The sequence below is a fragment of the Vulpes vulpes genome, chromosome 10 (assembly GCF_048418805.1).
Source record: "Vulpes vulpes isolate BD-2025 chromosome 10, VulVul3, whole genome shotgun sequence".
Lineage (NCBI taxonomy): Eukaryota > Metazoa > Chordata > Mammalia > Carnivora > Canidae > Vulpes > Vulpes vulpes.
The window spans coordinates 53,111,993-53,138,609 of record NC_132789.1 but is presented as its reverse complement, the minus strand read 5'-3'; the positions used below and the strand labels follow the sequence as shown (position 1 = coordinate 53,138,609).

The window sequence follows — 26,617 nt, the reverse complement described above, 5'->3', positions numbered from 1 at the left end:
CGGACCACGGTATTATACAGGCCATCCACCTGGTCTCTCTGCCTCTTGTACGCTGGAACCAAAATTATCTTCTAAAAATAAAGAGGCAGTATAGAGAAACACAAAAACATTGAATTCTGAGGTCAGGTGAGCCTGGGTTATAAATAATTTCCTTATTTATAAAATGGGAATAGTTAAAACACTTACTTCACAGACTAGTTTTGAAAGCTAAATGAATTAACATATTCAGAGACCCTTCGGTGGTGCCTGGAACAGTATAGGATCTAACAAACAAAATGTCTTTTCAAAATTCTTTAGTTTCCTTTTTTTTTTTTTTAAGATTTATTTATTTATTTATGATAGACTGAGAGAGAGAGAGAGAGAGAGAGAGAGAGGCAGAGACACAGGCAGAGGGAGAGGCAGGCTCCACGCAGGGAGCCCGACGCGGGACTTGATCCCGGGACTCCAGGATTGCGCCCTGGGCCAAAGGCAGGCGCTAAACCGCTGAGCCACCCAGGAATCCATTATTCTTTAGTTTCCTATGATAAATTTTCCTATGATTAGTTTCCTTTACAACCTGGCTTCATTAAAAAAAAAAAAAGCATTTGTTTCAAACTTAGCTATCTTTTCTACTAGATTTTTAAGCCACTTGAAGGCAGGAAGCATGTCTGTTTTATGCATGCAACAATCAGCACTACTGCTTGCACAAAGCAGGTACTCAAATATATACTTGTTGAACAAATAAGTGAGCATAATATCTTTCTCCATCCATGTACTCTTCCATCACACATAGCACATAAGCACAATGTTAACAGATGCTATTTAAAATAACTCTCATGTGGGATTCTAAAATGTTAAGGGAATTGTCATATCCATCTAATTTCATCAAATGACATCAAATGAGAGAAAGCCTTATTTTCTCTCACTCCTGAATATTCCAGGCTCCTGGGGACAGGATTATATGGACAAATAAAGTCCATAAACTAGATCAATATATAACTCTAACATTCTCTGTCCTTTTTTTTTTGCCAAAACCTTTATAAGGCAGACAACGTGACTGCTTTAAGAAACTAAAAATTAGGGGATCCCTGGGTGGCTCAGCGGTTTGGCTCCTGCCTTTGGCCCAGGGCATGATCCTGGAGTCCCAGGATCAAATCCCACATCAGGCTTCCTGCATGGAGCCTGCTTCTCCCTCTGCCTGTGTCTCTGCCTCTCTCTGTGTGTCTCTCATGAATAAATAAAATCTTAAGAAAGAAAGAAAGAAAGAAACTAAGAGTTAAATAGTTGTTTGGATAGAATTGATTCATTAAAAATAAATGATTGCAATTGCAAAATATCCCCCCTCCTGCAAATTTCAATCTCTAAATATGCAAAAAAGCAACAAAGTAGGTTTTTAGCAATAAAAATGTTGTATAATTACCATTCACTTGGTTGATTTCTGAGTTGGAGGAAAGAATCTCATCTGCCAGTTTCTGTGCAGTAGGAAGAACTTCAGTGTGGTGTGCCGTAATTAAATATTGAATAAACTTTTGTAACTGGTCCCTATTCATCTGGAAAAGGGTTTCTGAGATAGGAAGACGCAATTTGACTTGGTCTGGTTTACGGATCCTGTAGAGTGAGAGTGCTACCACATGAGCACAGTAGAATATGTCTTTGTTCCCACAGCCACATGTCACTGAAGTGATTTTGCATCTATCAAAACTGATTGCAACTTTGTAAGTCACTGCTGGTTCAGAAGTAGTAGCTGCCTCAGTTACTGTGCCACTGAGATGGAAGCCTAAGGAAACAAAAAAAAGTGTGATTAGAGATTCTGTAGTAGGAAACTTGAAGATTTTCATTTTGCATTTCAATTAATTCAGAAACTTTTTTACTGAGTACCTTCTATCTATGTAGTAGGCTCTACCATAATAAAAGGTCAATGAAACGAAGATACAGCTCTTAAGGAATACAATATTGAGAAAAAGAGTCCTTACACTGGAGTCCAACCTCCTGAACTAATTATGAAAACTTTTTTTTTTTTTTTAATTTATGATAGTCACACAGAGAGAGAGAAAGGCAGAGACATAGGCAGAGGGAGAAGCAGGCTCCATGCACCGGAAGCCCGATGTGGGATTCGATCCCAGGTCTCCAGGATCGCGCCCCGGGCCAAAGGCAGGCGCCAAACCGCTGCGCCACCCAGGGATCCCGAAAACTCTTATATGTACATATGTACATACGTACATTTGCTCAGGGGAAGGGGTAATGGTTCAAAGCTTTCATTATAGTCTCAAAAGGTTAAAAACAAACCCCAAATAAGTTAGAACCTCTAAGGTAGATTTTAAGCTCTTTGGGGGCAAAGACAAGTCTACAAATAACATCAGTACAATCTAGATTAAGGTAAGTGCTATAAATGCAAGAGAAACCAAAAAAACGCCATGACAAAGACAAGAAAAGGCCATGGAGGATATGGACATTTCTTCCTCAAAACATACAATTTCAAAATGGTGGCCATGTGGAATACCTAAAAGGCAAGAAACCTCATAAAATACAGAAAGCACAGCTTAGTGCAATGACACTATGCAGTGTTACCCCTCTACTCACTAGCACATAGCACTGATAGTTTTGAAATGTAGGAATAATTCAGTCATTCAAATCAAAGTTTAATGAGACCTTAAGTATCAGAAGACCCTAGGCTTAGGGATATTAACAGAAAAAGGAAAAGAATATCAAATATTTGTAAAGCACCTATCATGTAGCAGAACTGTATTGAGTGGTTTTAATAATTTATCATAATATGAAGTTGGTATTATGTTCCTTATTTTTAAAAATGTTTTTCTTTTCAAATGTTTATTTAAATTCTAGTTAATATACAGCGCAATATTGGTTTCAGGAATAGGACTTACAAAAAACACCCAGCGCTCATCATAACAAGTGCCCTCCTTAATTACCCATGACCCACCTAGCCCATTCCCTACCCACCTCCTTCCATCAATCCTCACTTTGTTCTCTATCATTAAGAGTGTCTTATCGTGTTTCTCTTTTTTTTTTAAATCTTCCCTTCTCATATCATCTGTTTTGTTTCTTAAATTCCACATATGAGTGAAATCATATGGTATTTGTCTTTCTCTGAGTGACGTATTTTAACTTAGCATAACACTCTCTAGTTCCATCCACATCATTGCAAATGGCAAGATTTCATTCTTTTTGAGGTTGAGTAAGTCCACTCTGTGTGTGTGTGTGTGTGTGTGTGTGTGTGTGTATCACATCTTCTTTATCCATTCATCTATTGATAGACATTTGGGCTCTTTCCATAGTTTGGCTATTGTGGACATTGTTGCTATTGGGGTGCATGTGCCCCTTCAAATCACTATTTTTGTATCCTTTGGATAAATACCTAGTAGTGCAATTGCTGGGTTGTAGGGCAGTGCTATTTTTAACTCTTTAAGGAACCTCCATATTGTTTTTATTTATTTTTTTAAAAAAGATTTTATTTATTTATTAAGACACAGAGAGAGAGAGAGAGAGAGAGAGAGAGAGAGAGAGAGAGGCGGAGACACAGGCAGAGGGAGAAGCAGACTCCCTGCAGGGAGCCTGATGTAGGACTCGATCCTGGGTCTCCAGGATCACACCCCAGGCTGCAGGCAGCACTAAACCGCTGCACCACCAGGGTTGCCCTCCATATTGTTTTTAGAATGGCTACACCAGTTTGCATTTCCACCAATAGTTCAAGAGGGTTCCTCTTTCTTTCTATCCTCACCAACACCTGTTGTTTCTTGTATTGTTTAGCCACTCTAATAGGTGTGAAGTGGTATCTCATTGTGGTTTTCATTTGTATTTTCCTGATGATGAGTAATGCTGAAAATTTTTTTATTTGTCTGTTAGCCACCTGTATGATGTTTGGAAAAATGTCTATTCATATCTTCTGAAGATTTTTTTTTTGAAGATTTTTTAAACTGGATTCTTTTTTGGATGTTGAGCTTGGTAAGTTCCTTATAGATTTTAGATACTAATCCTTCTTCAGATACATCATTTGCAAATATCTTCTCCCATTCCATAGGCTGCCTTATAGTTTTGCTGATTGTTTCCTTTGCTGTGCAGCTTTTTATCTTGATGAAGTCCCAATAGTTCATTTTTGCTTTTGTTTCCCTTACCTCCAGAGACATGTCTAGTAAGAATTTGCTATGGCCATGGTCAAAGAGGTTGCTGCCTGTGTTCTCTAGGATGTTGACAGTTTCCTGATTCACATTTGGCCCTTTCATCCATTTTGAATTTATTTTTGTGTATAGTTAAAGAAAGTGGTCCAGTTTCATTCTTCTTCATATTGCTCTCCAGTTTTCCCAACACAATTTGTTGAGGAGACTGTATTTTTTTTCCCCATTGGGTATTCTTTCCTGCTTTGTCAAAGATTAGTTACCATATAATTGAGGGCCCATTTCTGGGTTTTCTTTTTTGTTCCATTGATCTATGTGTCTGTTTTTGTGCCAGTACAATATTGTCTTGATGACTACAGTTTTGTAACATTGCTTGAAGTCCAGAATCATGATGCTTCCAGATTTTCTTTTCTTTTTCAGGACTGCTTAGCTATCAGGGTCTTATGTGGTTCTACACAAATTTTAGGATTGTCTGTTGTACCTCTGTGAAAAATACTGGTGGTATTTTGATAGGGTTTGCATTAAATGTGTAGATTCCTTTGGGGTAGTATAGACATCTTGACAATGTTTTTTTTTCCGATCCATGAGCATGGAATGTCTGTTCATTTTTGTGTGTGTCTTCAACTGCTTTCCTAAGTGTTTCATAGTTTTCAGAGTACAGATGTTTTACTTCTTTGGTTAAGGTTATTCCTAGATATCTTACGGTTTTTGATGCAGTTGTAAATGGGATCAATAACTTGATTTCTTTTCCTACTGCTTCATTATGTGTATATAGAAATGCAACAGATTTCTGCATATTGATTTTATATCCTGCAACTTTGCTGAATTCATGTATGAATTCTAGCAATTTTGTGGTGGAATCTTTTGGGTTTTCTATGGGGAATATCATGTTGTCTGCAAATAGTGAATATCTGACTTCTTCCTTGCTGATTTGGATGCCTTTTATTTCTTTTTGTTGTCTGACTGCTGAGGCTAAGACTTCCAGTACTATGTTAAATAGTAATGGTGAGAGTGAACATCCTTATCTTGTTCCTGATCTTAGGGGAAAGGCTCTCAGTTTTTCCCCACTGAGGATGATGTTAGCTATGGGTTATTCAAATGTTGAGGTATGTTCCCTCTAAACTTACTTTGTTGAGAGCTTTATCACAAATGGATGTTGTACTTTGTCAAATGTCTTTACTGCATCTGTTGAAATGGTCATATGCTTTTTATTCTTTCTCTTAATATAATGTATCACATTGATTGATTTGTGAATATTGAACCATCCTTGCAACCTAGGAGGAAATCCCACTGAATTGTGGTGAATGATTTCTTTAATGTATTGTTGGATGTAGTTTGCTAGTATTTTCTTGAGGATTTTTCCATCTATGTTCATCAGATACATTGCCCCGTAGTTCTCTTTTCTAGTGGTGTCTTAGTCAGGTTTTGGTATCAGGATAATGCTGGCCTCACAGAATAAATTTGGAAGTTTTCCTTCCTTATCTATTTTTTGGAATAGTTTGAGAATAGGCATTAGCTCTTCTTTAAATGCTTTTTACCTTTAAAAAAAGATTTTATTTATTTATTTTGAGAAAGAGATAACAAGGGGGAGGGGCAGAGGGAAAGGGAGAAGTAGACTCCCTGCTGATCGCGGCTACCAATGTGGGGCTAGATCCCAGGACCCTAGGATCATGACCTGAGCTGAAGCCAGATGCTTAACTGACTGAGCCACCCTGGTACTCCTTAAATGTTTCATAGAATTCACCTGTGAAGCCATCTAGTCCTGGACTTCGGTTTGCTGGGAGTATTCGGATTACCAATTCAATTTCTTTGCTTGTAATCAGCCTGCTCAAGTTTTTTATTTCTTCTGTTTCACTTTTGTTAGATTATATGGTTCTGGAATCTACCCATTTCTTATAGATTGTCCAATTTTTTGGCAGGTAGTTTTTCATAATATTCTCTTACAATTTTATTTCCATGGTGTTTGTTGTTATTTCTCTTCTCTCATTTGTGCTTTCATTTATTTGGGTTTTTCCCCTTTTTCTTGATAAGTCTGACTAGAGGTTTGTCAATTTTATTGATTTTTTTTCCCAAAGAAACAGCTCCTGGTTTCATTGCTGTGTTCTATGTTTTTTAGTTTCCAAATCATTTATTTCTGCTCTAATCTTTATTTTTTCTTTTCTTTGGCTGATTTTAGTTTCATTTGTTGTTGTTGTTGTTATTTTAGTTCCTTTAGATGTAAGGTTAGGTTCTATATTAGAGGTTTTTCTTGCTTCCTGGGGTAGGCCTGTATTGCTATAAACTTCCCTCTTAGAACTGCTTTTGCTGTGTCCCAAAAGTTTTGAATTGTTGTTTTCATTTTCATTTGTTCCATGTACTTTGTAATTTCTTCTTTTATTTCCTGGTTGAACTATTCATTGTTCAGCAGCATGTTATTCAACCTCCATGTATTTGTTGCCTTTCCAAATTTTTTCTTGTGGTTGACTTCTAGTTTCATAGCATTGTGGTCAGAAAAGATGCATGGTATGACTTGGATCCTTTTGAATTTACTGAAGCTTGTTTTGTGGCCTACTATGTGATCTATTCTGGAGAATGTTCCATATGCACTTGAAAAGAATGTGTATTCTGCTATTCTGGACTGAAATGTTCTGAATATATCTGTTAAATCCATCTGGTTCACTGTGTCATTCAAAGCCATTGTTTCCTTACTGAATTTCTGTTTAGATGTCCGTCCATTGCTGTTAAGTGTGGTGTTAAAGTCCTCTACTGCTATTGTATTATTATTGATTAGTTCCTTTATGTTTGTTCTTAACTATCTTGTGTATTTGGGGGCTCCCATGTTGTGTCCATAAATATTTAGAATTGTTGTATCTTCTTGTTGGATTGCCCTTTTTATTATGATATGGTATCCTTCTTTGACTCTTGTTACAGTCTTTGCTTTAAAGTCTTTTTCGTCTGATAGAAATACTGCCACTTTGGCTTCCTTTTGACATCCATTTGCATGATAGATATTTCTCTATCCCCTTTCAATCTGCAGGTGTCTTTAGGTCTAAAAGGAGTCTCTTGTAGGCAGTGTATAGATGGGTCTTGTTTTTTTAATCCATTCTATCACCCTCTATCTTTTGATTGGAGCATTTAGTTCATTTATAGTCAAAGTAATTACTGATTGGGATGCCTGGGGGTGGCTCAGTAGCTTAAGTCTGACTCTTAATATCAGCTCAGGTTTTGATCTTGGGGTCATGAATTAGGGTCCCCTGTTAGGCCCAGGATGGGAATGGAGCCTACTTAAAAAAATAATTATTGGTAGATATGTATTTATTGTTATTTTATTATTTGTTTTGCAGTTGTTCTAAAGATTTTCTCTGATGCTTTCTTGTCTTCCTCTGTTTCATGGTTTTCTGTTTTTCTTCAGTAACATATTTGAATTTCTTTCTCTTTATTCTTTGCATATTTATCGGTGGCTTTTGACACATGGTTACCAGTTTGCATATAACCTCTTCCGTATATTGCAGTCTATACTAAATTGATGATCATTTAAGTCTGAACCCATTCTTTACTCTTCTCCTCCCCAGATTTTAGGTATACACATCGTTTTGTGAGTTCCTTGACTGATTTTTTACAGAATTATTAATTTTTACTGCTTTTGTGTTTCCTACCATCATACTGTCACTGGTAAATCTTTCCTTTCTACTCAAAGAGTTCCCTTTAATATTTCTTGCAGGGCTAGTTTAGAGGTCATGAACTCCTTTAGTTTTTGTCTGGGAAACTCTATCTCTCCTTCTAGTCTGAATGACAGCTTTGCTGGATAGAATATTCTTAGCTGTAAGTTCTTCCCATTCACCACTTTGATTACATCATGCTACCCTTTCTGGTTTGGAAAGTTTTTTTGTTGAAAAATCTGCTGAGATCTTTGTGGGGGTTTCCTTTGTATGTAACTGTCTTCTTTTATCTTGCTGTTTTTCATTATTATTATTTTTTAAATTTTATTGATTTGAGAGGAGAGAGAGAGAGAGAGAGAGAGGCAGAGAAGGGGGAGGAACAGAGGGAGAGAAACAAGTGGACTCCATGCTGAGCATGGACCCTGACACAGGGCTTGATTCCATGACCCTGAGATTATGACTTAGACGAAATCAAGAGTCAGACACTTAACTGATTGAGCTACCCAGGTGCCCTTATCTTACTGCTTTTTAGCATTTTCTTATCACTATATTTTGCTAATTTAATTATAATATGTCCTTCTCCTTCTTCTTCTCCTATAATACAAATGTGTTTATGTTTGATGGAGTCACCATCATATTCTCGTTTGTAAGTGTGGATAATTGTTCTCGTTTTGGATAATTGTTTTTTCTCTCCTTCATTCAGCTTGATTACTTTCCGTTACTCTGTCTTCTAGGTCATTAAGTCCTTCCCCTACTTCTTCCAGCCTGCTGTTCATTCCATCAAGCACGTTTCTCTCTGCTATGTTATTCCTTATCTCTGTGTTAAGGTTTTACTGATGTCCTCCACTCTTTTCTCAAGTTTAGTGAGTATCTTTATGATTATTACCTTAAATTATTTATCAGGCATGTTACTTATGTTTTTTCCCCCTTAGATTCTTGTCCATGACCTTATCCTGTTCTTTCATTTGGGATAAATTTTTCTGTCTTTTCATTTTGTCTAAATCTCTGTGCCTTTTTCTGTGTGTTAGGAAAATCAGCTATGTCTCCTATTCTTTAGAGTAATGGCCTTATACAGAAGAGGTCCTGTACTGCCTTGCCAAGTAGTGTACCCTGTTCCCAGTGCCTGTTTTGAGAATATCTCCAAGACTGCTTTCATTTTAGAACTACAGAAAAGAACTGCAGAGTTGAAAAGCAGCTCTTTTTCCAGAACTATATTCATGGGACATGGTCAGTGGAGTTATATAGCAGAGAGCATATTATACTGGGATTAGGCAGTCAGCATTTGCTATTAACTATGTTGTCTTAGGAGACTTTACAACTCTGAGCTTTAGCTTCCTCCTGAGTAAAGTGGGGATAATAATACTTGCCATCTCTCAAAAGTGGTTTATAAAATTATAAAATGTCCTATAAGCTTATTATTCATGCTTTTATGTAATTTTTGTTAATGAGTCTCTGTGTGAAGAGCATCAGAGAGAACTTCCCCAATGGCCAAGTTTTCACAGTGATTGAAAACCAGCTGCTAAAAATGTACACTCTTAATTTCACTTAGGCTACTCAGAAGAATTTAGTACATCTATGAGAAATGACAGGTCCAAATGAAAAAGTAACTTTAAAATTTCAAATATGATAGTGATGTCAATGTAGGAAGAACTTGGGTTCTAAGCTTCTGAATCTAAAAGGTGAGTATAAACATTTCTACTTCATCAGTTCAATGTTTTGGGGCACCTGGCCTACAGCACAGTCTCTGAACCCAAATCTCTAATTCCTTTCCTGCATAAAAATGAATAAGAATATTGATGAGATCTGGGACAGAAACAATGAGTATCTTATTAAGCTATAAGCCCCACTATGGCAGGGCTCTGTGTGTGTTCATCACTATCAAAATAAAAATCACTCTGGCTATATGAAAAAGAGGTTGGACCTCAGCATCCATGTTTTTAAAATGAAAGTCTGGCTTAAAAGACCTCCAAGATTCATTCTAATGAGAATACTAATTGATTTTATAGTGACTATCACCGAATTTATTATCTTTCCTAAACCAGGTTACTTTTGAGGTTTAAAGAGTATGTAATAATAGCTAACTTTCATGAGTGGCTCCTATGTGTTAGTCTCTATTCTAAGTGCTTTAAATGCCATTAACTCATTAAATTTTCACAATTCTTATGAATCTGATAGTAGGTATGATCTAAGTTTTATGTGTCAATTTGATTAGGCTATAGGACTCCATCATTCAATCAAATACTAATCTAGGTGTTGCTGTAGAGGTATTTTGTAGATGTGGTTAACATATACAATCAGTTGACTTTAAATAAAGGAAATTATCCTCAATAATGTGGATAGACCTCATCCAATCAGTTAAAAGGCCTTATGAATAAAATTAAGGTTTTTCTGGGAAAGAAGAAATTCTGCCTCAAGACTGCAGAATCAGATCCTGCCCAAGAATTTTCAAATTTCTGGCCTGCCCTACAGATTTCAGACTTGCCAGCTCCCATAATTGTGTAGACACATTCCTTGAAATAAATCATACACACACACATATACATATATCCATGTGTGTGTGTATATACATCTATCCTGATTCTGTTATGGAAAACTCTGATTACTACGATTTTTTAAATTTTTATTTTATTTTATTTTATTTTTAAATTTTATTTATTATTTATTTTTAATTTTATTTTATTTATTTTTATTATATATTATATTTTTAGATTTTGTTTTATTTTTATTTATTTTTTATTTTTTTATTTTATTTTTATTTTATTTATTTAGATTTTGTTTAGATACAGGGAGAGAGAGAGAGAGAGAGAGAGAGAGAGGCAGAGACACAGACAGAGGGAGTAGCAGGCTCCATGCAGGGAGCCTGATGTGGGACTCAATCCTGGTTCTCCAGTATCAGACCCTGGGCTGAAGGCGGCGCTAAACTGCTGAGCCATCCAGGCTGCCCTCAACATTCTCTTTAACTATTACACTGCACTGTCTCTGTATATAATATTGTGTTGCTTGGCAATCAATACCACATTTACATAAATCACAGAACAACACAACTAGAAACATTATTAGAAAATAACTTTCAGGCTAATGAAATTCTAGAAATTCAGTTTTTATAGCATAGGTAATGGTTTGAACCCTCTTTGTTAATCTGGAATTAGAGACAAAATGTTAAGTATCAATTTAGATTCCAGTGGTCTCCACAGTAGGTCAAAGTTAAACAACTCAGAAACTTTCTACAAAATACTTTTTTTAAAAGATTTTATTTACTCATGAGAGACACAGAAAGAGAGAGAGAGAGAGGCAGAGACACAGGCAGAGGCAGAAGCAGGCTCCATGCAGGGAGCCTGACATGGGACTCAATCCCAGGACTCCAGGATCATGCCCTGGGCTGAAGGTGGCGCTAAACTGCCGAGCCACTAGGGCTGCCCTACAAAATATTTTTTAAAAGCAGTCAGACATGACTTCCTAGAGGCTTTGATTAAAGCCCATGATACTCTTGGGAACATGTTCATTTGAGTTTGGTAAATCTTTGGGCTCCAGGCCCAAATCTTTGGTCATGCTCCAGGCCTAAGCCCATTTGAAAGGCAGAAGTTTGTGAGTGGCTCTGTGGAAGCTTCCTTGCTCTGAGTTCTTTTTTTCCTTCATATCTCTTAGAATGTAAACTGCTTAGAATGTAAACTGAAAGCCAGTTTCACATATTTGTACTTTGTGCCTTATTGTAACCTAGTAACTTTAAGTTTAATTACTCCTGAGATAGGTTCAGTGTAGTGTTTCTTTCCCCTTGCAAACCTAACTGCCATAAACGTGTCCATCAATAATCTGCTGATATAAGCAAACATGCAGAAGCCTCAAAATCTCTACTGAATCCAGCATGTATTTACTGAATAGCCACTGTATGCTCTGAGTTTTTACTTTTTAACTCTTTAATTTGAACATTTTCAAACAAATAAGTAGAGAGCGCTTAGTGTAATGAGACCCCATGTTTCTATTACTTAGCTTTAATAATTTTCAGAGACATACACTGGTTAATCTTTACCCTTTCCCAACTCCTTCTCTATCCTCTCCAATGGATTGTATTAAAGTAAATCCCAGAAACATAATTTCATTGCTATATACCTCTGTATACATTTCTAAAAAATAAGAATTTAGAATGAATAGTAATTCCTTAAAATCAAATATCCAGTGTTCAGATTGCCACAAGTGACTTTTAAAAGCCTCTCAAACAACAAACAAAAACAGGAAGTTTGTTCAAGTCAGGATACAAAGTCTAGCCATTATATTTGGTTGATTTGTCTCTTAAGCTGTAAGTCCCTCTCCTCCTCTTCCTCCCTCCACCCAATTATTTACTGAAAAATAGGAAGTTAGCTCTAGAGTGACTTGACCAGATTCAGAGTTTTGGGTAAAATTACTTCATAGGTTGGGCTGCATACTTTCTAATATATCACATCAGGAGATACATAATGCCTGATTATTTTTCTTTTTGTGCTCTTAGGATTGATCAGTGCATTCAGGTGTTGTGAGCCTGATCCATCCATTATAAAGTTCCTTGTCAACTTTCTACCTAATAGTTTTAGTAGTCATTGATGATCATTGTCTCAATCAATTATTTCATTAGAGTGGCTTTATTTTTTATTTCAATTTTGACTCTCTCACCTTCTCTCTTAACACTCCCATCTGTAAAATGAGGAAAGAAACATGTAAAGTGCCAAATTCAGCATCTAGAACATGGTGGGCTTTAAAAAAAATGACAGAAATGACAACCACAAAAATTGCTTAGAATTCATGGGAAAAATAACTACTTTAGAGAACATCATATTTGTGATGATCCTTCAATCACATTTTTCTAAAATACAAAAAGAAAATGCATATATTATGAAATCATCCTGCTTATCAAATATTCAAATGTCCAAGAACTACTGGCTTTTAAAAACTCTTTTATCAATTGTGGTCTTAGAATGATTAAGATAATGGATGGACTGGTGGGAGAAGGCAGAGGCAAACACACACAGGGAAACAATCAATATACATTTGCTTCACTAGTGGCTCCAGAAGGCCATAATGGTCAAACTCCCAATATTTCCTTCCTTCATACAGCATATATTTTTGGTGCAAAGCAGTCAGGGATGGTAGGTCTGGGAGATGAGACCTGGCTTTTTGAAGAAAACAATCAGGCAGCTGTTCCCCTGGTGGCCTTATCACTTCATACAGAAGGAGAAACAAAAACAAAAACAAAAAAAAACATCAAGTGCTTTAACACTGAGCAAGCCCTGAATAATGTACCAAATACTTTCAAGGAGTTTTTGTTTCATTTTGCAAGCATTACATACTCCCCCCAAGACTATCCCTAAATCACAAAGCAAGCTTTGCCTTGAGAAAAAGAGAGATTTCATTCCAACTTTTTGTTCTGTGGCTGAGATATCTTTCCCACTTGGTCTTCACACTGATTAGAAATTTAAGAATAAAACTGTATCACAGTCCCTTCTCCATTCATATCACAATGGCTCTGATATCTCAATTTCCCTTGCTTCAACATGTTCCAATTGCCAACTGTAGAATGGGGCAAGTCTCAAAAAGTTTGCAGAAATGGCCCCATAGGCTCCTAACAACCAAGTTATTCGCAGGTGGTCCTTGCTAGAGCTTGCCATGCTTAAATATGCAGCAATAACTCTGAGAACCTGATGATTAACAAGAACTGTTAACAATACACGAATGGCTCATGGATTAAAAGAGTTCTTATTCTTCTGTCTTCTAAACCAAATAGTGACCCAGAGGAAATGGAAATGACTGAAATTGTTTACTTAATAATTTTATTTTCCAGAATCAAGGCTGAAGAATCTAGGGCATGGGCTGGACACCAGCTTGGACTAATCAGAAAGTACCAAAGAGCAGTTTTCCACTTGTGGAAAATATAAATAAAGTTTCCCTTCCCCAAATAAGGAATCCTATGTTCTTCATGGCTTAGTTCAAATATCACCTTCATATGAAACTCTACCTGTTGCCCTAATGCTGAATTCAATCATATTAAATGAAGGTGCTTTAACATTTATGCCAATGGAGTTTATAATCTTGTTTACAAGAGAGAGATTTTACCCAGAATCAGATATTAAGAGATACTCATAGATATTAAGAGATACTCATTTCACAGATGAGGAACAGACTCAGAAAAGTTACACAATTTGACCCAACTTCATTGCATGATTACAGTCACAATAACAGAAATTAAAATGACCATAACTTTATATTCTGAAACATCTTGTGCTTTAAAAACTATAAAAAATAAACTAGTAAAGGATTCCTTCAAGTTAATATACTTCTTAAATACAGCCAAATTGCTTCTTTTGGTCAAAAAAGAAAATAATTTTTAATTACTAACAGTTTTTGAGTACTTACCACGTGCTAGACCCTAAGACATCCTACAAGCACTATTTCATTTAATTCTAACCATAATGTTGTGTGTTTAATACTATTATTATCTCTATTTTTTGGTAGGTAAAGAAACCTGAGGCTTAGAGAAATTAATTAACTTGCCTAAATTTACACAGCCAGTGAGAGGCAGAGTTACGAATTGAACCTAGGAGGTCTATATTTCTATTAGAATGTGCTCAAACATCAACCTAATTTTCCTAGTTTAGGAAAATCAGAGTAATGTTTGGTACTGCTTCTTAAAAATTTTTAAAGTTTTTTTTAACGCTGCAAAATCATTCTAATCCAATTTTCATCTTTTGTTTACATATACTCAGCTACTATGATAATTACCAAACTGATAGAAATATGGAATCCTAACAGAGACAAATGGTAGAGAATATGCAATATTTGGCCTCTCTGGTCAGATTTAATTTGGTAACCTATAGCATACATCTTTCCTTCAGAGATTATAAGAAATTCAAAGAGCCAAAACACATAAAGATGTTAATCTCTCTCTCTCTCTCTTTTTAAAAAGTAAATCTTAAATCAAGGTCAATTCATCCATTCAACTAGTAATTATTTAACATCTACTATGTGTTAGGTACCGAGAATAAACACATGAAAAGACCAAATAATATCTGACCTTATGGCATTTATATTCTAGCTGGAAAGACAGATATTAAATGATTAAGTCCAGAAGTAATTTAATTCTAATTGTGGTAAGTGGTATGAAAGAAAAGTTACAGGATGACAGGATAGCATATAATATGAAGACCAGACCTTATTTAGGGCAAGGGATTTCTTTGAGGAAATAACATTTTGAGCAAAATTTTATAGAATAAATAAGAATTAATTAGGTATAAAGATGGGGAATGACTAGAAGAGTGGTAAAGAGTATTCCAGGTAGCAAAAAAAAAAAAAAAAAAAACCACAACATATATGCAGAAGTGCTGAGGTAGGAGGAAGAAAAAGGTTATACTAAGGCTAAAGGTACTAAGGATGGAGTAACATGGAATATTCAAAGAACAGAAAGAAGGCTAGCAACTGGAGAGCCAACAGGAAGAGGTAAAGTGGCAGGTGTTGAGACTGGGAGAAGCAGGCAAGAGTCATGGCTCTGGGATTCATCCCAACTCCTCCCTCTGCTCTGTATTCAAGAGGTCACAAAATCCTGTGGATTCTGCTTCCTGAATATCTCTCCATTCTAGCTCCTCCCCCTAACTCTTCTAACACTGCCTCAGCTCAAGATCCTAACAATCTCCTGCCTAAATGAAGACTGGAGTGAACAGATTTGGCCATATTGGGCATCTGGACACCAGGGCTGCTTATAACTCTGGCAAAGTGGATAGTGTCACCATCAACGACCTCTTCATTGACCTCAACTACATGGTGTACATGTTCCAGTATGATTCCACCCACGGCAAATTCCACAGCACTGTCAAGGCTGAGAAAGAGAAACTTTATCAATCTCCATCTTCCAGGAGCAAGATCCCACCAACATCAAATGGGGTGATGCTGGTGCTGAGTATGTTGTGGAGTCCACTGGGGTCTTCGCCACCGTGGAGAAAGCTGGGGTTCATTTGAAGGGTGAGGACAAGAGGGTCATCATCTCCACTCCTTTTGCTGATGCTCCCATGTGTTTGTGATGGGTGTGAACTATGAGAAGTATGACAACTCCTTCAAGATTATCAGCAATGCCTCCTGCACCACCAACTGCTTGGCCCCTCTGGCCAAGGTCATCCATGACAACTTCAGCATCATGGAGAGACCCATGACTACCGTCCATGCCATTACTGCCACCCAGAAGACTATTGACGGCCCCTCTAGCTGAGGTGTGACGGCCGAGGGGCTGCCCAGAACATCGTCCCTCTTTCCAATGGTGGTGCCAAGGCTGTAGGTAAGGTCATCCCTGAGCTGAATGGGAAGCTCACTGGCATGGCCTTCCATGTCCCTACTCCCAACGTGTCAGTTGTGGATCTGACCTACCACCTGCAGAAAGCTGCCAAATACGACAACATCAAGAAGGTTGGTGAAGCAGGCATCAGACAGCCCCCTCAAGGGCTTTCTGGTGTATACTGAGAACCAGGTTGTCTCCTGTAACTTTAACAGTGACACCCACTCTTCCATTTTTTTAAATAATAAATTTATTTTTTATTGGTGTTCAATTTGCCAACACACAGAATAACACCCAGTGCTCATCCCGTCAAGTGCCCCCCTCAGTGCCCGCCAACCAGTCACCCCCACCCCCCGCCCCCACTCTTCCATTTTGATGCCAAGTCTGGCATTCCTCTCAATGACCACTTTGTCAAGCTCATTTCCTGATATGACAATGAATTTAGCTACAGCAACTAGGTGGTGGACTTTATGGTCCACATAGCCTCCAAGGAGTAAGAGCCCCCCTGACTATAGCTCCAGAGAGTAAAAGGAAGAGAGAGTCCCTTAGCTGCTGGGGAGTCCCTGCCCCAACTTATCCTCCAACACACTGAGAATCTCCTTACCTCCAGTTTCCATCCTAGACCCCCCTGAAGAAGAGGAGAGGTTTGGGGAGCCCTACCTTGTTATGTACCATCAGTAAAGTATACTGTACCCAACCAAAAAAAAAAAAAAAAAAAAGAAAAAGAAACCAGACAATAATTAAACAATTTTACTGGGATGCTGAGCACAGTAACAATATTTACACCATGCTAAAAATAGTAAGGCACCAAGATAATTTCCATAATTCATATTTATATCTCAAATGGACAGCTGTTATGCTTCTGCCAATTTTCAACCCATTTTTAAAAATATAAAATTTGAGCAGTTTTATTAGCTAATAATTACTGGATACTTACTATGTACCAGTGTTCTAATTATTTTCCATATATTAACTAAATCCTCAGAACAACCCTACAAGATACATTCATTTAGAGGATACTGAAGCTCAGAGAGGTAAAGAAATTGTCTAAGATCACACAGCCTATAAGAAGTAAAGTTGGAATTTGAACACAGGTAGTCTGGCTTTAGAGCCTGTGGTCTTAACTACTATAATACATCAAATATGACTATGCAAGTACAATTCTACAAAGATGCACTAATGACAGGTCAGTAAATTCTGATGTTTGCCCTGTTTCCTGGGCAATTAATTGTTCAACGCAACTAAAACTGACAAGTGGTCTGTGATGCTTTCACAGTTGGAATGAAGATGGACTCATGAACTCATTTGTACAGACAATGTTTCTGCACAGTGAGTGAGTGAATTATCAGCTGAGAGTTCTAAAGGAAAGCACTTCTCAGTATAGCCCTCTGACACCACTCAAAGTCTTTGTGTTTCTGAGTGCAAGAAAGGCTCTAGTAAAGCTTGGGCAATTAAAACCACTTTGCTCATTGCTCTTTTGATTCACCAGACCCATGAGCAGGTGCTAATGCATGAAAATGAATGTAGTTTCAGCCAATGGCAGAGAAAAGGAGAGCTGAGGTTTACAGAAAGAATAATTTTTTCTTATAGTCATTTTAAGTGTGTGTGTGTGTGTATACACACACACAGAGAGATATATAAACTAGGTAGCTCCTTTGAATGAGAACGCTTTCCTCCTGAATAAATTAGGTTTTGATGAAACTGCATAGTATAAATTAGACCTTCTCACTTAATTCCTGTCTCCTGGAAGGCCATAGCAGTATCAGCAGGCACTCTTCCTCCTTTCTGTGAACTGACAAAATAGTAGCCACAAGAACACTTAAAACGATGAAAGTGACATTCTCAAAACAACTAATTTCTTTTCCAGAAAGCCCATTCAAAAGCTGGATAATAACTACCGCCTAACCAAGAGCATTGCAATGGCTTTGTGGACTCATATTATGATATATGAATCAGGGAATCAGGGTACTTGAGTTCTAATTCCAGTATTCCTCAATTCCACTTTGCCTCAGTTTCTTAATTATGCAAATAGACATAATAATAGTTATATGCCTATCAGACTCACGTGAAAGTAATTTGTAAAGAACACATTTCCCAGAGATACCATTCAATAGCAATCCCAACTGGCCAGGGCCAGGGCCTATATAAGTTCACAAGAAGCAGATGGCACCCACACACTGGGTGAGGGTGCGAGAGACTGCAAGTGAGGAGCAGTATTGTTATTCAAGAATACAAATGATGATGCCCCATTACTCTGAGAGCTACTTGGTTTGTTTGTATTAGAGAGGTCGGTCTAAGCTTCTTGGAGCAGCTGAGTAAGCTGGGGGGCCCTCCTTGTGGCCATCTGCTCCCCTCCCAGACTCCTCTGGCAAATCAAGAGGTTTTCCTTGTATTAACCTCTGAAGAGCAGCCACAGGCCCTTCTCAGCACCAGTTTTAGCAGGCAATGGTCTCTGCTGTCCATCTGTGCCAGTAACTACAGTTAAAGAACAATGAGCCTTCCCAAACCCAAGCATTCATTCACTTAGTTTTCCAGTACTCTTACTTGGATCTCTATAAGGGGATTAAATATATTTTAGAAGATTGAGTTATTTCTCTTTTACTTTAGAAACACTTTATGGAGAAAAACTTAAATAGGAAGACTGTCTGGAAAATTCACTTAAAAATCTAACATGTATAAAATATAATCACTTTAAAAATAGTAATTTCATTTCTCCCCAACCACTCTCCGGAGCCTAAGACTTAGAGTTGTCTTGTACGTTGATAGATAACCAGTCCATTCAGAACTGCAGATCTGATGCATGCTCCTCAGTTCACAGATTTGAACACAGACTAGGAAAAAATATACCAGTACTCCTTATGCAGTTGTCTGCCAGAAACAATGTGCATAATACAAGGTACACATGTTGCCAAAATGAATGTTATAGGCTAATAATTAACACCTGGATTATTCATTTGGAGAGAGAAAAGGGCAACATGTAATTGTAAAATGATTTCAGAAATTACCCCATTACAGTCAGTAGGCTACATCAATGGGGGAAAATAAAAACTAAACCATAAGCTGCTTTTTGAAAGGAAAAGGATACATATAGCTATTTTTGATCAACTACAATATTGTGTGATCAAATGTTTATTTTCAAGAGTCTTCAAAATAGCATTCAGGTTTATTTTAAAGCATTAAAATATTACCCACTTTTTTTCTAGAGGAAAATGATTTCCTGGCTACTTCTCCAAGACACTCAATCAAGTCATCAGAATATAATGAAATTATACTTCAATGAGTTAATATATATATCAGTATCTGGCATACCATGTTATTAGCATTCTGACTATAACTGTCACAAGCTCCCTTATTCTAATATCTAAAGACGTCTCATTTAAAGCCAAGTCTAACCTCAAATGAGCTAAAGAAAAATGCTATATTTTTGCTTCTGCATAAATATCCTATGAACTGTAATCAAATTCTTATAGCAATCAAAAGACTCATTTTCAGGAGATCTTAACTCCATGACATTTTATTTCCAACATGGCCTTTTTAATATGGAGATAAATGCATATTCCACATAACATTCTTTATTTAAAGATTTCATACTCTCGTAAGAACGCCATTCCTAACATTTACAGCATTTTGGACAAGGCCTCATATTACCCTCTAGCTTTTTTCTTTTGTTCCATCTTGCAACTTGACCTGTGTGGGGCGGCAAGAATGTCAAAACAAATTCAATTAGGACAATGCTTTTCATTTTGTTGAGAAACTGGAGCAAAACCATTTTTCCACATTCTAGAGTAACCTGATTCCATACAAACACCAATCAAATAAAAGACTTTCTCATTAAGCCTTCACTCAAGGTTCTAAATACATTCACATCATACACTGGATCTAAGGAGCACCTCTTCATAGGAAAAAAATCCCTAGGGTCAGCAACTTTTCTGAATCAAAATTACATTCTTACTGTAAGATCCCATTAATTGGCCAGCAATTCCTTGTGAGTGCTGCTCTTACATGGCTTTTAACTCCTTTGCTGCTCTAACCCCAAAGGCAGGGGATAAATTTGCTAAATGAAGTATTTTTCCACTTGTATGCTTTTTTTTAAGAAAGACTCCCTGAAAATCTTTAGAATATCTAAACTGTGAATTATGCATTTATGGATTCTCACTGTGTGATATAATTTATTTTTCTTTTTTAACTTGACTTAAATTTGTGTATAAAACAAAATTAGTCATCATCTGAACCAAAGGTCAATTTATTCTAGCCTGGTCACAGAATTACAGCAGACTAGAACTCAGAAGGTATATATACCAAGAAAAGAAAAGCTTCCTTCTATGAGTCAAACAAAGCGAATTTGCCTTTTGAGTAGCCTGTAGGAGAAAACAGCTACCTGAAGCTTTCTCCCATATAATCCAGGTCTAGATTCAAGAGTTCCTCTGTGGTCATGCAGGGATTTGCAAGACCAAGAATGCTGGTGAAGAAGACGGCTGTTTTTTGTAGGTAAAGAAATGCAGTGTCATCCTAGAGGGAGAATAAAATACTCTTACTGGAGAGGTTGCTGAAAGATAAAAATCTACAAAGTTCACATAGATGAGAGCCAAAGAAGTTTCTTTCTTTATCTCAAAGATCTAGGACCACATCGTGGAATCCCAGTCTCTGCACCACAACATTATGCCACGTTACATTTTTTTTTCTAATGCAAAATTGGGAGAGAAAAAGAAAAATAGGCTATAATCTAGGGAAATAGTGCTAAAATTTAATGATCAATTGAGAGAATGAACACTGAAAGGGACACACCTCAGATCAGCAGGGCTACCATATTTTGGGTAGTGGCCACAGTGAGTTCTTTTTCTCATTTTTTTTTTTACTGTGCTGGAGAAAAAAAGTGATTTTCAACCTCAGAATGAATATAATATTCCAGCAGCAATTCCAAGTGATTTATCATACATAATTTAAATCTTTACTGTTGCTAGATACTAAGCTGAATACCAAGGATACTAAGTTGAGACGGAACAGTGTCTACTGGGAGAGACAGACAAGTAAACATTTATAGTTGAGGGAATAAATGTTATGACAAAGATTAGCAAATGGTATTATAGAAGGACAGAGCAAAAATACCTAGTTCAGGCTGAAGGTCTGTGGTTTAGGAAAGACTTCCAGAAAGTAGGGATATTTGAGTTAAATCTTGAAAGGTGAGTAGAAGATGAACAACAACAACAAAAAAATCTACATTATTTTATAAGTAATATGAGAAGTAGTACAGAGTAAGATGGAACACACAGGTGAAACAACCAATCTAAGCTGAAGAGAGGGCCAGGTAAGGGTCTCCGAAAGGGTCTCCAAAGTAGGGAAAGGAACCAGAATGTCATATGCAAAAGCAAGGCCTGGCAGCATGAAGTATAGTACAATATGAGACGCGATATAATATGTAGTGATTGTAGTAGTTTCCTGCTATTGTAACAAATTACTACAAACTTAGTGGTTTAAAACAACACAAATTTATTACATGACAGTTCCAGAAGCTGGAAGTCCAAAATGGGTCTCACTGGGCTAAAATCAAAGTGTTGGCAAGGCTGCATTCCTTCAAGAGGCTCTAGGGGAAAATCCATTTCCTAGCTTTATCCAGCTATTATTTTATTTTTTTCAAACATTTTATTTATTTGAGAGAGAGAGTATGCAAGAGAGAAAGGATGAGCAGGCGGGGGGGCGGGGCACCGGCAGAGGGAAAAGGAAAAACAGACTCCCCACTGAACAAAAAGCCCTAAGCACAGCTCGAAGCAGGGCTCAATCCCAGGACCCTGGGTCATGACCTGAGCCAAAGGCAGACACCTAACTAAGCCACCAGGGTGCCCCATCCAGCTTTTAGAGTTCACCTGTTTTCCTTGGCTTGTGGCCCTTTCCTCCATCTCCATCATTAGTAATGGCTAAATCTCCATTGAATCAACCTGCCACTGAATCTCTTTTATCTCTCTTTCACTTACAAGGATCCTTGTGGTTGCATTGGGACCATCTGGATAATCCAGGATAATCATGCCATCTCAAGATAAACTGATTAGTAAATTCCTACTGCAACCTAAATTCCTTCTTGCCACTATTGACATAACATAGTCACAGGTTCCAGGGATTTGGATGTGGACATCTGTGGAGAGCTATCATTCTGCCTAACATAGTGACTCAGAGTGTACATGCTGGAGTCACACTGCCTGGGTTCATGTTTACCATCTTGACTAATAGTTGTGTGACCTTGAGGAAGTTACATAACCTCTCTGTACCTCAGTTTCCTTGTCTGTAAATGGGATAATAATAGTAACTACCTTATTTTGTTGTAGGGAGGAATAGTTTACTATGTGAGTGGGTAAAGGGTTAGCAAAACTCTTTCCCTTTCTTCATGAGACTTTGGCCTTTGATTTAAACTTTTAACTATGTTTCCCTGAAAACCTGATAAAGGTAAAATGTCAACTATGGTCTTAAGCAATGTTATATTAAAAATGACACTTGATTGGTAATAATGGGAAGAAGTGTAAATACCTAGTTGTAAGCCAAATCTTTTGGTTCCCCTAAGTGTTGATGACTCGTATAACTTGGCGCAATCCTTTAGGTGACCCTGGATACTATGCCTATATAACTGCCATAAGAGATATTTATTTGCTCCTGTAGAACATGAGTCTGTTAAGTCAGGGCAACTTCCAGATATGGCCAATGTGGATCTCATTTCTTTCACATGAGCATCACCTAGGGGAATGGGGGCAAAGAGTAGCTCCTGAGCAGCTGCAGAGACAACTCTACGAACTGCTACAAAACTCTCACTGAAGAATGCCTGATGTTGTCTTGCTAAGAAGCTTTGGTTCCTGTCCTATATGTTTTGTTTTCTTTTTTTTTATTGTATTAAAATACACATAATATAAAATTTACTATCAGTCATTTTAAAGTGTGCAGTTCAGTGGTATTAAATACATTCATATTGTTGCACAGCCAACACCACCATCCATCCCCACAAACTTATTATCTATTAAATAATAATTCCCCATTCTTCCCTCTTCTAGCTCCTGGCAAACACATCCTACTTTCTGTTTCTATTATTTTAACTACTCTAAGTACCTCATGTAAGTGGAATCATATGGTATTTGTCTGTCATTGACTTACTTCACTTAGCATAATGTCCTCAAGGTTCATCCACGTTGTGGCATATTAGAGAAATTCCTTCCTTTTAAAGGCTAAATAATATTCTATTGTATATACATTATCAGAGGTCACTTAAGCCATTCATCTATCAAATAGACATTTGGGTTACTTCCATATTTTAGCTTTGTAAATAACTGCTGTTATGAACATGAGTGTACAATTTCTTTGAGAGTCTTTAAGTTCTTTTTCTTAAATATTTTATTTATTTATTTGAGAGAGAGAAAGTGTGCATGAGTGGGGGAGGGGCAGAGAGCGAGACAGAGCGAGAGAAGCACACTCTGTGATGAGCATGGAGCCTGATGTGGGGCCTAATCCCAGGTCCCTGAGATCATGACCTGAGTGGAAATCAAGAGTCAGACACTTAACCAACTGAGCCACCTAAGTACCTTGAGTCTTTAAGACATACACCGACAAGTGCAATATCTAGGTCATATGGTAATTCTATTTTTAATTTTTTTCTTAAATATTTTATTTGTTTGTTTGACAGAGAGGTAGTGACAGCCAGAGAGCACAACTGTGGGGAACAGCAGTGGGACAGGAAGCAGGCTCCCTCCTCACCAATGCCGGACTTGATCCCAGGACTCTGATATTATGACCTGAGCCAAAGGTAGACACTTAACTGACTGAACCACCCAGGTGCTCTATTTTTAGTTTTTTGAGGAAACTCCACACTGTTTCCCACAGTGGCTGTACCATTTTACATTCCTACAAATAGCGTACAGGCTTCCAATTTTTCCACATGCTTCTTAATACTTCTTTTCTGGTTTTTTGATAACAGCCATTCTAATGAACATGAGCTAGTTTCTCATTATAATTTTGGTATGCATTTCCCTAATGACTAGTGAGGTGAGCATCTTTTCATGTACTTATTGGACATTTGTTTATCTTTTTGGGAGAAATGTCTATTCAAGTCCTTAGCCCATTTTTGAATCAAGCTCTTTGGTTTTGTAGTTGACATGTAGGAGTTCTTTATATATTTTACATATTAATCTCATACTAGATTTATGATTTGCAAATAATTTCAGCTATTCAATGGGTTAACTTCTTACTTTGTAGATAGTGTCTCTGATGTACAAAAATTTTTGTTTTTCATGACATCCAATTTCTTTGTTACCTCTGCCTTTGGCATCATATCCAAAAAAATCACTGTCAAATACAAATAAAAAGATTTGTCCTACGCTTTCTTCTAAGAGTTTTATTGTTTTAGGTCTTACATTTAGGTTTTTGATTCTTTTGAGATAATTTTTGTATATGGAGTTAGGTAAGGGCCTAATAACCTAATTCTTTTGCATGGGGACACCCAGTTTTCCCAGCACCAACTGTTAAAAAGACTACCCTTTCTCCATTGAATGGTCTTGGTACCCGTGTGTGTGTGTGTGTGTGTGTGTGTGTGTAAACACATATATAAGGGCTTATTTATGGGCTTCCATTACATTCCACTGGTCTATATGTCTGTCTTTATGCCAATACCACACAGTTTTGATAACTGTAGTTTTATAGCACATTTTAAAATGTCCTATATAGTTTTGAGTAGACTAATGTCAAGTATGGCCTATTACAGTCTTGTGAGTCTGAATGTTTAATTGAACCTAAGAAGACACCTTTCTCTGCTGGGTGCAGCAAAGTGTTAAGTTCTTAGGTAGGTGCTGTTACATGGTACATACATGCTATACAAATTGTTAGCTATTACTATTACATATAAATTGCACAGAAGAAGGACTGGCACAATCCTAACATTTATAGGAAAAATACTGGTATTGGTAGTAGTATCACCACCACCACCTCCACCACCAATACTACTATAATGCTGGCCTATACATAGCATTGCAAGTAGTCTGTATGGCTGAAGGGTACAATATAAAGAAGAGAATGGTAGAGGTGTGCCCAAAGAAGTAGGGAGGGTTGAGATTATAAGGAAGTAGAGAGTTTTAATTCTTTTCTGAAAACAAGAAACAACCATTAAAAACATTTTAAATAAGGCAATATCATGATCAGATCTATATTTTAGGAAAATCATTCTGATAGGAATGTGGAAAATGGACTGAAAGAGGCTGGAACAGAAGCAGAGAGCTTAGTCAGGAGGCTATTAAAGTTATTTATAGAAGAGAAATGATGTTAGAACAGCATAGTTTCAAGTAATCTGAAAGACTGCTTTTTGCTTATAACACACACACACACACACACACACACACACACACCTCTAAAAATCTTCTAGGCTCCAGATCTACACTTCCAACTACTTGCTGGACATCTCCTAAGGAAGTCACTTAAATTCAACATGTTCCAAACTGAATTTGTCATCCTTCCCCTAAAAATTATGCTTCTCCTGATTTCCTAAACCCTATTAAGGAAAACATCCTGGTCACTCAATGTTGAACCTTGCCTCCGAAAAACTAAGTTTACAAGTTCTCCAAAAATGGTTCTATAATCTATTCATTCACTCAGCTAAGCAAGCAAACAATCAAATACCATCTTTTGAACAATGTGCTAATATTGAGTAGTGAAGATATATAAATTAGACACAGCCCTTGAGTACTTTATAATCTGAAGAGAGAGATATGTAAATAGGTAGTTATGATACATGATAGGGAAAGACCTCCTATGATAGAACTGAGTAAAATTTATAAAAAAAAATAGCAAAGAGAATGGCAAAATACAATTTGCATGTTATATCCTATTTCATTCTTACCACTGCTCTTTAGTTTAGGATCTCATTCTTACTACTTCCAATGATCTATAAGCTAGTCTCTTTTCACCAAACTAACCAACATTCAGGCACAAGTATAAGTAGCAATGATACGATGAAGAACACATTACACTTTATTTTTAAAAAGATTTTATTTATTTATTATTAGAGAGAGAGAGAGAGCACGAGCAAGGGTGGGGGAGAGGCAGAGGGGGAGGGAGAAGCAGGATTCCCGCTGAGGAAGGAGCCCAACTTGGGGCTTGATCCCAGGCCCCCAGGATCATACCAGCCAAAGGTAGATGCTTAACCCACTGAGCCACCTCTATAGTATACTTTAAATAAAAATATGTTAAGTCTGGGTCCTGCCAGTCACTAGATAGATTATTTTAGGCAAGCCCTAATCAGAGAGCTAGTCTTTACATCACACCATTGTATTTAATGATACTAATCTGTTTACTTGTAATCTATCCCTTGTATCTATTTACTGGATTACAGTGAGGCTTAAAATAGAGTGAAAGTGTAACATGCAGTACATCTGGTTAAAAATAAGCTACATTGGGTACCTCAGTGGCTCAGTCAGTTAAGCATCAACTCTTGATCTCAGCTCAGCTCAGCTCTTGATCTCAGGGTCCTAAGTTCAAGCCCCATGCTGGGATCCATGCTGGGCATGGTGCCTACTTAAAACAAACAAACAAAACAAAACAAAACAAAACAAAAACAAGAATCA

At 37.2% G+C, this 26,617-nt stretch overlaps 1 protein-coding gene across 1 annotated transcript in view; it reads right to left on the bottom strand.

The window, feature by feature from the left end:
- The window catches only part of ZSWIM5 (zinc finger SWIM-type containing 5), a 204,213-nt gene that overhangs the window by 73,440 nt on the left and 104,156 nt on the right, over positions 1 to 26,617 (bottom strand). Inside the window, exon 2 of the mRNA XM_025991961.2 lies at positions 1,400 to 1,756. Coding sequence (XP_025847746.2) covers positions 1,400 to 1,756 — 357 coding nt within the window. The remainder of the gene's footprint in view (positions 1 to 1,399; positions 1,757 to 26,617) is intronic.